This window comes from Mus caroli, unplaced genomic scaffold (genome assembly GCF_978045245.1).
Source record: "Mus caroli unplaced genomic scaffold, Mus_caroli_1 scaffold_7, whole genome shotgun sequence".
In the NCBI taxonomy this organism is placed as follows: domain Eukaryota; kingdom Metazoa; phylum Chordata; class Mammalia; order Rodentia; family Muridae; genus Mus; species Mus caroli.
The window spans coordinates 24,827,465-24,843,926 of record NW_028227262.1 but is presented as its reverse complement, the minus strand read 5'-3'; the positions used below and the strand labels follow the sequence as shown (position 1 = coordinate 24,843,926).

General features: G+C 40.7%; 1 protein-coding gene across 2 annotated transcripts in view; it reads left to right on the top strand.

The window, feature by feature from the left end:
- The window catches only part of Cd163 (CD163 molecule), a 30,109-nt gene that overhangs the window by 13,229 nt on the left and 418 nt on the right, over positions 1–16,462 (top strand). The window contains exons 9-16 of one of the 2 annotated variants that reach the window (XM_021165215.3): positions 402–497; positions 590–904; positions 7,004–7,327; positions 12,307–12,618; positions 13,210–13,239; positions 13,582–13,689; positions 15,019–15,108; positions 16,173–16,225. In XM_021165215.3, the coding sequence (XP_021020874.2) occupies positions 402–497; positions 590–904; positions 7,004–7,327; positions 12,307–12,618; positions 13,210–13,239; positions 13,582–13,689; positions 15,019–15,108; positions 16,173–16,216 (1,319 nt within the window). In that variant the 3' untranslated portion in view covers positions 16,217–16,225. Of the gene's footprint in view, positions 1–401; positions 498–589; positions 905–7,003; positions 7,328–12,306; positions 12,619–13,209; positions 13,240–13,581; positions 13,690–15,018; positions 15,109–16,089; positions 16,226–16,462 lie in introns of both variants that reach the window. The other variant, XM_021165214.3, reaches the window with a different exon arrangement.

Genomic DNA, 16,462 nt, shown 5'->3' with positions numbered 1-16,462 from the left:
AATGCTGTGACCCTTTAGTACAGTTCCTCGTGTTGTGGTGAACCCCTCCAACCATTAAGTTATTCTTATTACTACTTCATAACTACAATTTTGCTACAGGTATGAATAGTAATGTAAATATATAATATGCAGTATATCTGATATTCCACCTCCTGTGGCAGTGTTGTTCTCCTCCCTGGAGGTCACGACCCACAGATTGAGAACTGTACTCCATGTTTTTTCAAAGCACCTGCTCACTTCCAGGTGTCCCATCATTCCCACCCTCCTTTCTCACCCCTCCATCCTCCTCCTTCTTCTTTCTCAAGCTATGTTTGTCTTCAACTCGCCTACGGAACTCTCCATCCAGCCCTCATTCTTCACCCTTTGTATCTAATTATTCCTGAAACTTTGGATGTTTTTAGGAAACCAATCCCAGACACTATTGCCATGTAGTTCATTGTCTCCAGTCCAAACAACAAGCTCTACAATTCCAAAGGAGAGTGAAGTTCCCTGCATAGGTGAGAATCTGTGATTGACCTCTGAAATTGACCTCAAACCTTGCCAGAATACATTATCTGGCATAATTTCTTATCTTCATTTCTCTTCCCAGCAAGTGGCCAGCTTCGCTTGGTAGGTGGAGGTGGTCGCTGCGCTGGGAGAGTAGAGGTCTACCACGAGGGCTCTTGGGGCACCGTCTGTGATGACAATTGGGATATGACTGATGCCAATGTGGTGTGCAAGCAGCTGGACTGTGGCGTGGCTATTAACGCCACTGGCTCTGCTTACTTTGGGGAAGGAGCAGGAGCTATCTGGCTAGACGAAGTCATCTGCACTGGGAAAGAGTCTCATATTTGGCAGTGCCATTCACATGGCTGGGGACGCCATAACTGCAGGCACAAAGAAGATGCAGGTGTTATCTGCTCGGGTAAGTTCTGCACATAACTCCCAGTCACAAGTGCATTTAAAATGACTACGGAGCAAAGGGGACTGAATATCAATCTGAAATATTCTCCCCAATATTCTTCTCAACCATTTCCAGAGTCAGAAGTCCCAGAGCATTTGTTCAACGTGTTGGTACAATCTCATGTGTTGGCTTGTACACTTACTATAAAGAGAAAAATACAGAAATAGGCCTGGCTATCATAACATTGTTAACACTGAAGTGCTTCTATAAATGGATGTACAACTGAATATTGGATTCAGTGGCACACTTGATAGTTACAGTGTAGATACAGTAGATTAAGAAGAATAAAAATAAATAAATTCTATATAATATTTATAATGGAGATAAATACCATATTAAAATAAATCTTAAAAGCAGATAAATGAGTTATATTTGCCAAAAGAGCAAAATTTACCACAAAGAGGTCATTCGTTGCCTTTGCTTTGTACACAAAACAAGCCTCAGAGACTTTCATGAACCGGAAAAATGCCCCCAGTTGCAGTATGTTAGGAAAAACAGTAGTGTGACTCACGAGATGAAGCAATCCTATATCGGAAGCAACTGATCCCTATTTAATGACCTAAATCTGCTTAGAGGGCATCTGTGGCAGACTGGTGTGTCAACAAAAAAGGAAATAGTTCATTTTAATGTAGCAAAACATTGGTTTTAGCACCTGTGTCTCATTAAATGTTAAGAATCAAAGACGTTGCTCCAAAGCCCACATCAACACTGAGCATATGAGAGGATGTATCCACCTGAGACCTGACTTGATCATAGAATGGAATGTACAGGTACTGAGACTTCACTGCCGTATTTCTGAAATACATAGTTTACATGGTAATTAAAACCAAACAAGAATAGAATAAGACTCCTTGGGTTAAAATTAATTTAGGGAAAACTACACCACCAAAAGGAGTTCAGAGGCTTTGATTGAATCTCATAAGTGTCTTTCAAGTACTGACAGTCTTCAAAAGAGATTCCTGTGCACAAAATTCCAGATTAGAAAGCCGGGTGATAGGTAAAAACTAATACTACATTTTACTAAGATCTATTTATTGGTCTGTTCAAAAGTTACTAATGAGTTTCTAGGAGTTGACACATTGAATCTGTTACATCCATTTCTAAGTTAGAGAAAAAGAAATGTTTTCTTCAGAGAAGTTGTTCTGTTGCGGCCCGCCCGCGGTCCACAACACGAACGGTTCAACTGAGAATGGCAGTTCCCTGCAAAGAGAGGTAACTAGATAGGGCGGAAGAAAAGAATGAAGCCAGGACAACAAGTTCTGATCGAGGCTCAATTTAATATTTCCAAACACTCAGTTTATAAAGGAAGGGGGAGGGAACCCAATTTCCCGCCAAGTAACTCAGGGTCCAGTAGCAGGACAAACACGTGTGTGCCTCCAGGCAGCAGAGTCAGGTTCCAGCAGTGGGCGTGGCAGGACGAATGAGCCGGTAGCTCCACCCTAGAGCAGGCAGGTTCCAGGCTGGGGGAAGGGAGGCCACATTTCCCCCCATTAGATAACAAAAATAAAAATAAAAAAGGGGTGGCCTGTGGCAGAAAGATTATCTATGTTCAATAGTTCTGCCTAAGTTCCTAGGGCTAAAGAAAAAACCTATTTCCGTGGGATTTCTTAACTATTCTAATGGTAAACTGTATCTGGCTAAGGCTGTAGGCTCTGACTTTATAATGCTAATTAGTGCTGAATAGGTAGCTACCTGTTTGCCTTTTAAGTAGGGCGTTGGAACCCTGGCTGAGTTTAGCTAAACAATTTTAGAATAACACTGAACTGATAATTATCCACAATTTTGGGTGACAGGCAGGGGAAACAGTGAGAAGCGATTAAGACTGGCTGGCTCCTAGTACAAGGCCAATTGGCTTTTTTATTTTTTGGGTGGGAGGCAGTGAAGGGCCTGCTCTTACAACAGCAAGGTCTCCAATCTCTCTCCCCCCTGTTAATTAAGTTTAAATAGGCAATGCTTAACAGAGGTGATCAAAAGATTTTCTCATCCGTAGATGAGTGGGCCTTTAACCTTGACTTGGGTGGACATTAACCTGATTCCTCCTGTGAGTAACAACTCACATCTGTGGCTCTTGGTATCTTTTGGGGAGGGGAGGCAGAGCCTTAAGTATTTTTAGTGTTTAGCTGGAGTCGGATACCAACCTCTTTCAAATCAGGTGTGTCGCACAGGGAACTCAGAAACGGTCAAACTGGACCTTCCCTCCACAGTGATCTCCTGCGCCAAGCGGTACCCATACCGTATTCATATGATTATGAATCAGTATCGCAATTCTGAGTTATTGCGAGGCCTCTATGTGAGACTTGTCAACCTCAGATTTAGCAAGGCCTAGACAAGAATTATGTCAGTATTAACACCGTTAATTTTGGTTAAAATAGGAGCTAAAAGTCTTTTCTCTTCATCTCTGTTATTCCCAGTAGCCTGAGGAATTAAGGACACCTTGCAGTAACAGCAAGGGTGAAAAGCCAGAGGCCAGTTAAGGGACTAAGCCTATATCTATCAAAATAAGAACTAATCTTTGTAAATATATATAAAATTTCTACTTCCCTAGCTCTCCTGGTAAATCTAAATCTTATCTTAGACTGAAAGGCCACATGCTGAGATTAGCAGAACCACCTGTTTGCTCTTAGGGGCTGGGCGGAGAACCGGAGAATGTAGATTGACTTGCTTGAGAGAAGGAAGAATACTAAACAGTTAGAGTGTAGTAATGTAAATTTTCTGTTTGGAGAAGTCAAGGTACTTTATTTAGATGCAAATTGTAAAGCTAAAGTTAATCTCAAATTAGAAGTAACTGGGTGCCAGCGGCGTTCCGCTGCAGACTGACCTTTAATGTCAGTTTGCAAAAAGTTTAGGACAAATAAGGTGAAGGCAAGATGAGCCTTTGGTGACTTTGGGGAATATGCTCTGAATTAACTTTGCTAGGTAATTTAGAATATAGGAATCTCTAATAATTGAACTGAATATTAGACCAGTCTAAGATTGAGTTAGAATGGCTGGTCACACTGAAGAAGAGTGAAAAATCATTATGACTCTATTAAATGACTAATTTTACTAAGTCTGAATATACAGTCTCTGATGTACTATTGCCATAAAGTTAAAAGGCTAGAAGCTAGTCTAAACTGGAAAAATGACAAGCAAGGATGGATCTAAAACATGAATTTAATCTTTTAGTCCTTTTAATCAGGACACTGAGTTAACTTACCTGTCAGCTCAGCACAGGAATTACCAATATGCTTCTGTAGAGTTCTGTGGAGAGAACCTGTCTTTCCCTTTCCTAATAAGGTAGCTGTTTTAGGATCAATCTATAAGCCAATAAGTAGACCCTTTTAAGATACTAAAAAGCATTTATTAAATTTGACATTTTAATTTTAAATTTTGAAAATAAAGGTATGTTTTAAATAGTGTGCATGGAAATGCACTAAATAGTATATATAGGGATACAATTTCTCTCTTTTATCTTTTAAGAGGTTAAAGTTTAAAATTTTACAATATCTAACCTTTTGAATTAATAACTTTTTGGACAAAACATTTTAAATATTTGGCTGTAAAGGGGCAGTGACTAATTGCACTTTCAATCATTTTTCTTAAGGAACGGTTGTAACTAGAAAGCTAGAAAAGTTATTAAGAGTCACACGTGCATAATTTATTTATTTATTAACTAGAAATATGTATAAGCAATTGTAAATTTGAGAATTAATAGTATCTGAGGGACGAACAATTTTAAGTAATTATGAGCTCAGAGATATAGCATTGACTATCAATATAAATTAAGGTTTGATTGTTCAGCATTTTAAAACACCATCTACAGCACACAACCAGATTATTTGTACTGGAATAGGGGCAACTGTGTGTCTTAAAACTCCGCTCCACAGCAGCTAGTTGGGCCCACGTGGGCCAAACGATCGGCTGGGAGGATGAGAAAAATGACTTTACAATAATGTTTTTTCTGGCCAAAGAATTGTCTTGGGCACAACTAATTTTTAATTACCAATTAACAACAATCATAAAAGCTTTCTTTATTTCCTGCAAAACCCCTTGCAGCAAACCAAAACACCAAATAACAAAAGGATACTGTCTCTGAATCTTTTGGGTGAGAGCAAGGATTTAAGGTAAACTTCCCTTGAGAAGCATTAGTTAATAAAATACTTTCCACTTAGGAAACAATATATACTGAAAGATTAAAACTTTTGGCTTCTTGTAAAGAAGCAGAAACAATAAACATTTTTCTTACATAATGTAAAGCTATATTAGCCATACATAGAGGCAAAATTTTCTAGTGATTACCAGTTTACTAGAAGCAAAAATCTTTGAATTTAAGCATTATTTTAAACATCTGAATAGATCTGTAACACTGTTAAAAAGAAATTTTCTTGAACACAGGGAAAAACTTTTTTAGGCATTGTTTGCAAAACAAAAGAAAGGGCCACAAGCCGCTCTGGGACTGCCCAGAGCCCTGTATTGACTCAAAGGTAAAATACTTTTTAATCTGAGCATCAATCTTAAATTTGCAATCAAACTGCAAGCTGCAGTCAATGGAACAATGGCAGTTTTAACCATAATTTTTAAGTTTTTGTGCAAGGTTAGGATAATATCTACAACTTTGGGAAAGCAAAACCTATGTTTAAAACAATTTATCACTGTTAAAATCAATATTAGAAGCATTACTATCATATTACGAAGTTTGGATATCAATTAATACCTATGAATACCTATTAAAGCAAGCTTTAACGCTTTAATAAAGAGGCATTGCTTTATATCTTATCTTAAATTTTACTATTTAGGATAGGAACCACATTAATCATTATCTAAACTAGAAATATCTTAAGAGACTCAGCCTCTGAAGCTTAATCTCAAATTCTAACTCAATTAGCCGTGTGTCCCTATGCGTAGCACCTCCCGAAGTGGTGACTGTGGGTGGAGCGGGAGATTCGCAAGAGAACCAATTCTCATTAGGGTAATGGGCCATTCCTCTATCTGAGTGATTTTTGTTAAAATTCAGTCCATCATCAGAGTTTCCACAATTATCAATTTTTGAGTTAAGAAGATCTTTTCCTGAGGAGGCCTTCTCTGATAGGCACTCCTCCTGAGATACCACAAGCTCCGCCTGAGGGCAATTTAGCCCTGGGGAAGTTGCATTTTTCATAGCATCATTTACAAGCGCCCAGAGACCTAGGGTAAAATTATCTGTCTGAACGATATTCAGGGCCTCACCAACTTTTTCCCAGGTTCCACAATCTATCGTTTCTTCTTCTTTGAACCATGGACAACAGCTATCTATCTTATCTAAAAAATTTCTTACTAATTGTACTTCAAGCCTTACTCCTTTTTCCTTAAGCAACTCCTGAAAACTAAACACAATTGCCTGATCCATGTTTTAGAACCCTTCTTTCTTCCACCTAAGCAGCTTTCTAAAAAAAACTGCGGCACACCGCCTGTCTCCGTATCTAGTTCCGATTTACGAACTGCTGACCCCAAGTAGAACCAGTGTTGGGTTAGCACTGCTTCAAACTTGCTTCGTATCCTACTGCATCCCCGCAACACTTTCAAAACTGAAATTTTTTTGGGCTAGCGCTAGCATGTGTACCTGTCCGTTGCTCCGATGCTCCTCCTCCGATACGAAGATTCTTTCCTTTCTTGTGGAGCTCCACACAGCAATCGTTTCTCTTAGCATCTCTCTGCCATTCTTCAGGTCCCTGTTCGGGCGCCAACTGTTGCGGCCCGCCCACGGTCCACAACACGAACGGTTCAACTGAGAATGGCAGTTCCCTGCAAAGAGAGGTAACTAGATAGGGCGGAAGAAAAGAATGAAGCCAGGACAACAAGTTCTGATCGAGGCTCAATTTAATATTTCCAAACACTCAGTTTATAAAGGAAGGGAGAGGGAACCCAATTTCCCGCCAAGTAACTCAGGGTCCAGTAGCAGGACAAACACGTGTGTGCCTCCAGGCAGCAGAGTCAGGTTCCAGCAGTGGGCGTGGCAGGACGAATGAGCCGGTAGCTCCACCCTAGAGCAGGCAGGTTCCAGGCTGGGGGAAGGGAGGCCACATTGTTCTTCTTTTCCCCCAGAGTTCATGTCTCTGAGGCTGACCAACGAAGCCCACAAAGAAAACTGCACAGGTCGTCTTGAAGTGTTTTACAATGGTACATGGGGCAGTATTGGCAGCAGCAATATGTCTCCAACCACTGTGGGGGTGGTGTGCCGTCAGCTGGGCTGTGCAGACAACGGGACAGTGAAACCCATATCTTCAGACAAGACACCATCCAGGCCCATGTGGGTAGATAGTGTGCAGTGTCCAAAAGGAGTTGACACTTTGTGGCAGTGCCCCTCATCGCCTTGGAAACAGAGACAAGCCAGCCCCTCCTCCCAGGAGTCCTGGATCATCTGTGACAGTGAGTATCCATTTTCAACAGGAAATTTCCATTCTACTCCCAACCCCCACTCTGACTGGTTTTCTGTCTCTGGTGTTTAGCTGTGGCCCTAATTTTTAGTCTTTTACCTATTCATCAAGATCATATATTAATAGTGACATTACAGTAAGATACCTCATAAACTTTAAGATGTTCCAGGGCTTTATAAATGAAAACATTTTAAAAGCTGTTTTTAAATTTCAGGGTTTTTTTTTAATTTTCTGTAAAGCTTTCTTTAAAGAAGCTTAAAATCTCTCAACTGTCTTGTTTTTTGCAATATCAAAATAAAGCACCTTTAATTAAGAGTGAAGACAGAGAGCATAACCATAATTTTTACAAGGCAAAAACAAGTTTTAACAGTATAAACTATTTATTGTTTCCAAAATCAATATCAAGTGGCTTCCTTTTATGTTATAAGTTTAGCTGCCCAGAAGAAAAGTTATCGTATATGAACATATGGAGGTGCAATTTAATTACCTCTTACTTATTTTTTTTAAAAAACTAGTTTTTAAGACAGGGTAGAAATTATTTAAAAATCTTGTCCCAATTTAAAAGTGTCTTTGAATACCTGTCCCTCTGATTGTGCTCATGCCATGTGTTGCTGCCCAGAACGGCTCCAACCCTGAGTTAAGAGTTTTCAATTAACTTTTTGTTACAAATGTTACAGATTTTCAACCATACCCAATAACTACAACCAAGATACAGAACATAGTAATCTCCTACATTTCAGAGCAGGCAGAAACAAACACGAAGTGACCACATACATTATACATTTAAAATAGACAAGACTTTCCTTACTTCCTCCAGCTGTTAATTTCAAAAGAGGAGCACTTTGCTACCTGCCAAGTCCAATTCTCATGGGCGCAGTGGTTCTGTAGCGGGAGTAGCCACTGGCTTCCTGACCGGAGAAAGCTGAGGAGTTGCTGGTGCCACTTTAAGAGCGGCTTGTACAGATGCCAACCACCCACACACACCACCCCCAGCTTCGCTGTCAGCTTGATCCAGGGGAAGAAGGTGGGACTATGCTTGCAGTGCTCAGCTCCTAGCTGCGGGTGCAGGGCTCCAAGAGCAGTATCAGTTTAATCAGTTTTTGTTGTCCCGATTCAGCCTCTTTTTCTGAAAATCCTTGAGATGGGTTAAGCCTAAGTCAGCAGATGAAATATGGCCCCCCCTTTTTTTTCCGAATATGAAACAGAGCAACAATCAAGCTAACCGAAACTATAGACACAAACTGACAGACATGGACAATCAAACCAGAACCAAGTGTTACCCCAATGGAAACCAGTATGGGACAGGATGTCTTAGGTCTATTTCTGATCCTATGTCCACTTTCTCCTTTCTTGGGTCCCAGACAGATTCCACCAGAAACCAGAATACAGATATAAGCTTACTTCCGGTTAGTGTTTGGCCAGAATGTTACAATGTTTTTAAGCTCCAAAAACCAAACATCTGTGTCAAGTTATCCCACCATTAAGGATTTAGGGATAGGAGACTTCCTTAGGAATATGTCTTTGTGGTACACTTATATGGTTCCCATTGGTTGGACTATTTAACCCTGGCAACTTGCCTAGCATTCATGTCTCAACTTGTCAATCATGTCAGTTACCCACATACATGTATCTTCTGCCAAGCAGGATGGCAGTTACTCAGGAAGGCCTTGGGAACTTAAACTTTATTTGACCCCTATTCAAAATGGAAGTTTTATTCAAAATGGCTTCAGTTTTGTTCCTTCTTGCCTCACTTTCTAAGAAAACATGAGATTTTATTTCCCTGTTCAAACTCTAGCTTGATTTGTTAGGTCTCATTACGCAGAGATGGGTAACTTCCAGTTAATACTCAGGAATGGAATAGTTGGTTTTATGTAATTGTTATATGTATATATGCACATAACAGATCAGTAATCATTATTCCAGATCTTTGTATTCATGTACTTGAAAGTTCTATTTGATTTCTCTAAGAAAATCAAGAAACAGAGAATAACTGGTTGATAAAAGGCCTACTTTCCTTTCTCTACATTTCTTCCAAATATTTAACCTTGCTACACTGGTATAAGACAAAACTCAGAATGGTCAATCCTGAACTCTTTTCATTATGCATCTCCTTAACCTAGGAGGATGATATTTCTGTTCACATCACTTTTGTCCATGTGAGGAAATTTAACTTTCCACGTGAGTCATGTCAACTTCATTCACCTGCAGTTTCTTGAGTCATACTATGATCCTTTTAAAACAGTATCTTTAATAGTTCTTTGAAAACTTCATGCTGTGTGTTTTGATCATACCCTCCCCCCTCTCTCAACTCCTACAAGATCCACCCCTACCCCTCTACGTACTCAACTTTGTCTCCTCTTATATTTTTATATCTCATTAAGCCCAGTTTGTGCTGCCCAGATACACGTGGGTGTGTGTTCGACCTTGAAGCTTGGTCTTACTAGGGTCTATACCCTTTAAGACAATGATCATCCCTCTCCCAGAAACTATCGGTGACAGATAGCTCCTCAGTTGGGGTGAGACTTCACACCCACCTCCCTTCTCCATGCTGGAATTGTTGTCTGGCTAGAGCTTGCACAGGCCTGGTGCATGCTGTCACAAATGCTGAGCTCACGTGTGCAAGTATCTTGTTGTGTCTAGAATATACTGTCTCCTTGTAGTCACCCACCATGTCTGGATCTTACAATCTTTCCACCCCATCTTTGGCAAAAAAAAAAAAAAAAAATTCCTGAGCCTTGACGGAGGGGTAAATGATAGACATTCTATTTAAATCTTAGAAGCATGGCATCTGTTATTCTCTGCATGCTGACAAGCTGCAGTTACCCTCCCCCTACTCTTTCCTCTACCCTTCCCTCCCGTTTGACACCCCATTTAACCCTTCCCTTTCCATTACTCCGGTTTGCCCGTGTATATCACTGCATTCTAACCCCCCTCCCCATGGTCTCATTTTATTCTCCTGACCTCGATGGGTTTCCCAAATGAAATACACATGCCCAAAGACTCAAAGCTAGAACTCACAGACGAGACAAAGCGTGTGGCATTTGTCTGTGTGGGTTGTCAGCTCACACAGGATGATTGTCTCCAGTTTCTTCTATTCATGTGAAATGGTCAGAATTTCATTTTTCTTAACAGCTGAAGAATATCCCATTGTGTAAGTGTACCATCTTTTCATTTTCTACTCATCAAGTGGTGGACATATAGGTTAGTTCTGTTTCCTGGTTATTGTGACTAGAGTAGCAATGACCATGGATGACCAAGTGTCTTTATAAGATATAGGAGGCCTTTGGGCATATGCCCAAAAGTGGTATAGCTATATCATCTGGTAGATCGATTTCTAGCCTGTTGAGGAATGTCCACATTGATGTGCATGGTGTCTGTACCAATTTGCTCTCCTACCAGCAGTGAAAAAAAAAATTCTCCTCTTCCCTAAACCCACACCAGCATCTGATGTCTTTTGCTTTATTTTTCACTTTAGCTGTTCTGACTGGAATAGGATAAAATCTTAATGTAGTTTTTATTTGCATTTCCCTAATGACTTGGGATGTTAAATCTTCTCAAAAATATTTCTCAGCTATTTGTGTTCCATCTTTTAAGAATTATTTGTTTCATCCCTTGCCCTGTTTTTTAATTGGGTCATTTGTTTTCTTTTTTTTTTTTTTTTTTTTTAGATTTATTTATTTATTATATGTAAGTACACTGTAGCTGTCTTCAGACACTCCAGAAGAGGGCGCCAGATCTCATTACGGATGGTTGTTAGCCACCATGTGGTTGCTGGGATTTGAACTCTGGACCTTTGGAAGAGCAGTCGGGTGCTCTTACCCACTGAGCCATCTCACCAGCCCCATTTGTTTTCTTGACATTAATTTTCTGAGTTCTTTCTGTGCCATCTCCTCGTCAGGTTGATAGGTGGTAAAGATTGTTTCCTATGCTTAAGTCCCCATTTTCACCATAATAATGATGTACTTGGTTGTACAGAAGTTTTCTGTTTTTATGGCCAGTCCCATTTGTCAAGTGTTTGATGAAAGTTTGATAAAAGGACATATACATTTATAAAAGAGGAATTTTTATGAACAGTGTCATTTTTAAACCCTGCATTAGTTTGTATATATTTTATTAATTCTTGGAGAGTTTCATACATGCACACAGTATATTTGGATTATATTTACCCCCTCCACTCCTCCTCCAACTCCTCTCAGATCCAGCTCCTTAACTCCCCTTCCAACTTCATGTCCTCTTTATTGTCTTTCTTCACAAACCACTGAGTCCAGTCTGCTACCCATATACTCATGGGTGTAGATCCATCTACTGAAACAAGATCAACCTACCAGGGATCACATCCCCAAAGAAAACTGACTCAACAGCCTCCAAGAGCTGTCAGCTGCCAATTCTTCCTCTCCCTGCTCCACACTGTAATGTTGACTGGCTTGATGTTCTGCACATAGCCACAGCTGCTATGGATGCAGTGGTCCTGCCATGTCCAGAAAAGATTGCTTTGCCTCGGTCTTTCTCAACCTCTGGGCCTTACCATCTTTCCACCTTTCCTCCCACGATGGTCCCTGAGCCTTAGAAGAGAGGAGTGTACTGTAGATGTCTCATTTATGGCTGTTACTCTCTGCACTTTGTTCAGTGCACATTAAATAGTTTTTAAAGCACTCAAGTCTCTCTGTTTTTTTTTTTAAGATTTATTTATTTATTATATGTAAGTACACTGTAGCTGTCTTCAGACACTCCAGAAGAGGGCACCAGATCTCGTTACGGATGGTTGTGAGCCACCATGTGGTTGCTGGGATTTGAACTCTGGACCTTTGGAAGAGCAGTCGGGTGCTCTTACCCACTGAGCCATCTCACCAGCCCCAAGTCTCTCTGTTTTATAGTCTTTCAGAAGCTTTCAGTTCCTTGGGAATAAACCATATGTGTTTGTTTGTTTGTTTGTTTGTTTGTTTGTTTGTTTGTTTGTTTGTTTGTTTTCAGACAAAATAAGACTCCAGGAAGGGCATACAAACTGTTCTGGACGTGTGGAGATTTGGCACAAAGGTTCCTGGGGAACAGTGTGTGATGACTCCTGGGATCTTAATGATGCTGAGGTTGTATGTAAGCAGTTAGGCTGTGGCCAAGCTGTGAAGGCACTAAAAGAAGCAGCATTTGGTCCAGGAACTGGGCCCATATGGCTCAATGAAATTAAGTGTAGAGGGAACGAGTCTTCCCTGTGGGATTGTCCTGCCAAACCGTGGAGTCACAGCGACTGTGGGCACAAAGAAGATGCTTCCATCCAGTGCCTCCCAAGTAAGTGTCAACAACCTGATTGAGCTGGACTCTTTCATAGCAAAGGCGAGCCAGGCTTTAAAGTGTGATGTTTGAATGGTTGGTCTGGCAACAAGGGGGTCTGATGGGAGGACAATTGTGATGATTCTATCTGAAGCGGTGGTTCCCAACCTTCCTGATGCTCAACCCTTTAATGCAGCTCCTCATGTTGTGGTGACTGTCCCCCAACCATAGAATTATTTTGTGACTGCTTCATAGCTGTAGTTTGCTACTGTTGTGAATTGCTATGTATCTGATATGCAGGATATCTAATATGAGACCCCCAGATTGAAAACCATTGATCTAAAGGAATGGTGAAAAAACATTTACTGTTACACAGTGGCTGTCACGGAAGACAGGCATATAATCTATGTATCTGTGTGCAGAAGAGATCCTGGGAAGACAGGCATTAATCTATGTATCTGTGTGCAGAAGAGATCCTGGGATGCGCGAGCTTTAGGTGGGAAACTGAGGTTTGCTTGCTTAAGCGGCAGTGAAGGAGATCCAAGGAGATATTGATATTTGCTTCATTCGTGGCCCCCAGAATTGAGTATTTTTCTCTTTCTTCCGTAGAAATGACTTCAGAATCCTATCATGGCACAGGTATATCATGAAAATTATAAATTTGTGGGATTAATTTATAAGCATGGGACTGTGTTATTTAGAATCCCCCATGTGCAAGGGGGGATACCCAGGAGAGGTCCCACCTGCTCAGAGAAGAAGAGGAGGTGTAGGGGGGAGGATTGTGGGAGGGAATGACTGGGAGGGGACAGTGAGCAAGAGGTAAGGTGAATAATAGTTAATTAATTAATTAATTAAAATAGAATCCCTCTTGTTTAGGAGACTTTGGGTCATAAGGAGCCCAAAGGATTAGAGCTTTACTTCAGGATAAAGGAAAGAGAAGCTGAGACTTTATCATCGTTCTAAATATTTACCCTTGCTTAGGTCACCCCACCCTCACGGCACTCTTGGTTTGTGGAGCCATTCTATTGGTCCTCCTCATTGTCTTCCTCCTGTGGACTCTGAAGCGACGACAGATTCAGCGACTTACAGGTGTGAGCCAATGGCAATCTCTCTAGCACATCCATGGGATAAAAGCATTCTTGGAACAATTATAATATAAATAAGCAAATTACTCAAGTATGAAGTGACTAGAAAGCAGGGGGCTACAAGAGGTTTGAAGAGTTTCTTGGAATATAAAGATCAAAATTCCCCTTGGAGGCCAGGGGGAGCAGGGAGAGAAGCCCTGGCTACAGTAATGTACTCTGCATCCTATATGTTTAACTGGCATAGTTAATTCACAGAAGTGGTAGTTTAGAATGAATATTCAATTTATGTTTTAAGATGAAGGCTTGTGCCAGGCAGTGGTGGCGCATGTCTTTAATCCCAGCACTTGGGAGGCAGAGGCAGGTGGATTTCTGGTGAATCTTTTCGAGGCCAGCCTGGTCTACAGAGTTGAGTTCCAGGACAGCCAGGGCTACACAGAGAAACCCTGTCTTGAAATTAAAATTAAAATTAAATTAAATTAAAAGATGAATGTTGACCATATTTAATTTTCTCCAACCATAATAACCTTAATGTAAAACTGAATTATTTTATCAAGCAACATGCTAGGATCTGAAGGTGAGAAGGGGGAATAATAAAATAATAAAAATAATTTTGTTTCATGGAACTTTGGGTTTAGGAGAATATTGATATATGGCAGTGCTCTGTTGATATGAGTGAGAAATAAAGTGACAAGAAGAGAGAGGTTGTCTGCAGTAAAAAGGAGGATGGAGGGCTTCTGAGATGCCTCTTGAGACAGATTTTAAAGAGCGTTCAGATAACTGAGCAAGAGACATTCCAGAGAAAGAGGACAGGAGCAAGCACAGGAAAGTATAAAGGATAACACAGTTGTCCTCGTCGAGTGAAGTGAGGATCAAATAGAGAAGCTGCCTGCCAAGCTAGAGTAGAAGGAAGGAACAAGTTCTGAAACCCTTGTATCTGCGGGTCCAAGGTTCCCTGCTCTTTAGAATACCGTGTGAGAGAAGCAAAAGGATCCAGCTGGGCTTTTGAAAGAACTTTGAGCAAGCACATGTGTAAGAAGTTGGAGTAGGACCACAGGGTTGACAGGAGCAGCCCTGTGGAACAGGAAAAGGCTTTAGAGTGAGAATGGAGAGAAGTGGAAGCACTTTCAGTCAGTCACAGAGCAGTGTTGGCTTCCTTGGTAGGAGAATGGGTCATTGCATCATGACGTAGAGATGATTTCCTATCTCATACAAGTAGGCTGGTTGAAAACAACAACGTGGGTAATGACTGGGTATGTTTAGATTGCTGGTGAGAGGTTCAGGTGAAGGAGGGATGGTTTTATGGGTGCCCACTGATCCCTAACTCTGTTATCAGTTTCCTCAAGAGGAGAGGTCTTGATACATCAAGTTCAGTACCAAGAGATGGATTCAAAGGCGGATGATCTGGACTTGCTGAAATCCTCGGGTCAGTGAACTGTATAAAAGTCTAAAGCTTGGAGTTTAGCAAGTGCCCGCAATTGAAGCTGAGCATCCTACTTCGATTAATAGTTGAAAAAGTTCTAAAACCTTGTAATGGGACGTTTGTGGTGCATAGGAAGAAAAACAAAAGGAGGGGCGGGATAAATGTCTCACAACCAAAAACGTCAAGAAAGGCAGCCATGAGCTGAAAATTATTTTTAGAGGACATAAATTGTGACCACAAGGAATTCTATCTAGCCTAAGAGGCCGATCACTGAGAGGGGTGCACCAACATACTATGACTTGGACCTCATTTTGTTGAAACAGAAATCCATTTTCTAAAAGGCTGTTACAAAGACTGTTTAAATTTTCTTTTCTTTCTCTTTTTAAAAATAATTTGGATGTGTATACTTGAGGTCTACAACATGATGGTATGGAGAACACAGAGGCGCTATAAAAGTTACTAAACCAAAGCAAGAGAGCATTTCCACAGTCTCCTAGGAATCCGGCACACAGCACAGTGTTATCGCCACTGCGCATGTGTTCCACAGGAGTGCCTACACCCACTCTCAAGTGCTCATTTTCTTAGCATCCTCCCACCTGAGTCTTTTCCTTCAAGAATCCACTCCCACTCCCTGTTATATCTGTCCTTGAATTTGATTTTAAAGTTTAAAAGTTCAACCTTTCCATATTTCATTCAATGAGACACCATATCTGTCCCCAGAACCAACCTTAGCTTTCATTCCAGGAGAATTACCCTAGTATTCATTGTCCTCGATCCTCGGGAACCTGCTGAGAGGGATTTGCCTTGGTTCTTCAGTCGGTTGCTGCTGCTAGGTCAGATGTGTATTTAAGGAACAGGAATGGTGTTGGGCCTGTTAGCTCACACATTTTGGATGCCTGATTATGGGCAGTCTCTTAGCTTCTCAGACACTTGAGGCCAGGGCTGGCTGGCATATATTCCCAGTAATTACCTTCTTCCTTCCAGAAAATTCCAACAATTCATATGATTTTAATGCTGATGGACTAACATCTTTGTCTAAATATCTTCCTATTTCTGGAATTAAAAAGGGGTCATTCAGAGGCACACTGAAAAGGAAAATGATAATTTATAATCCACTGAGGTGAGTGAGAATTTATTCATCACTATTCAAAACAGTCACACTCCTCTTGAGACAGACAACTCCTCGTGTATTAGAAAGAAAAGAATGCATATACATGTATGTTTCCAGTTGAATATATGTATGTGTATATGTTTATAAATATGTATCTGTGTTTAGACATAGATCAACTCTTTGTAAATATGGCTCAACCATTGCTAAAATGTGTGTGTGTGTGTGTGTGTGTGTGTGTGTGTGTGT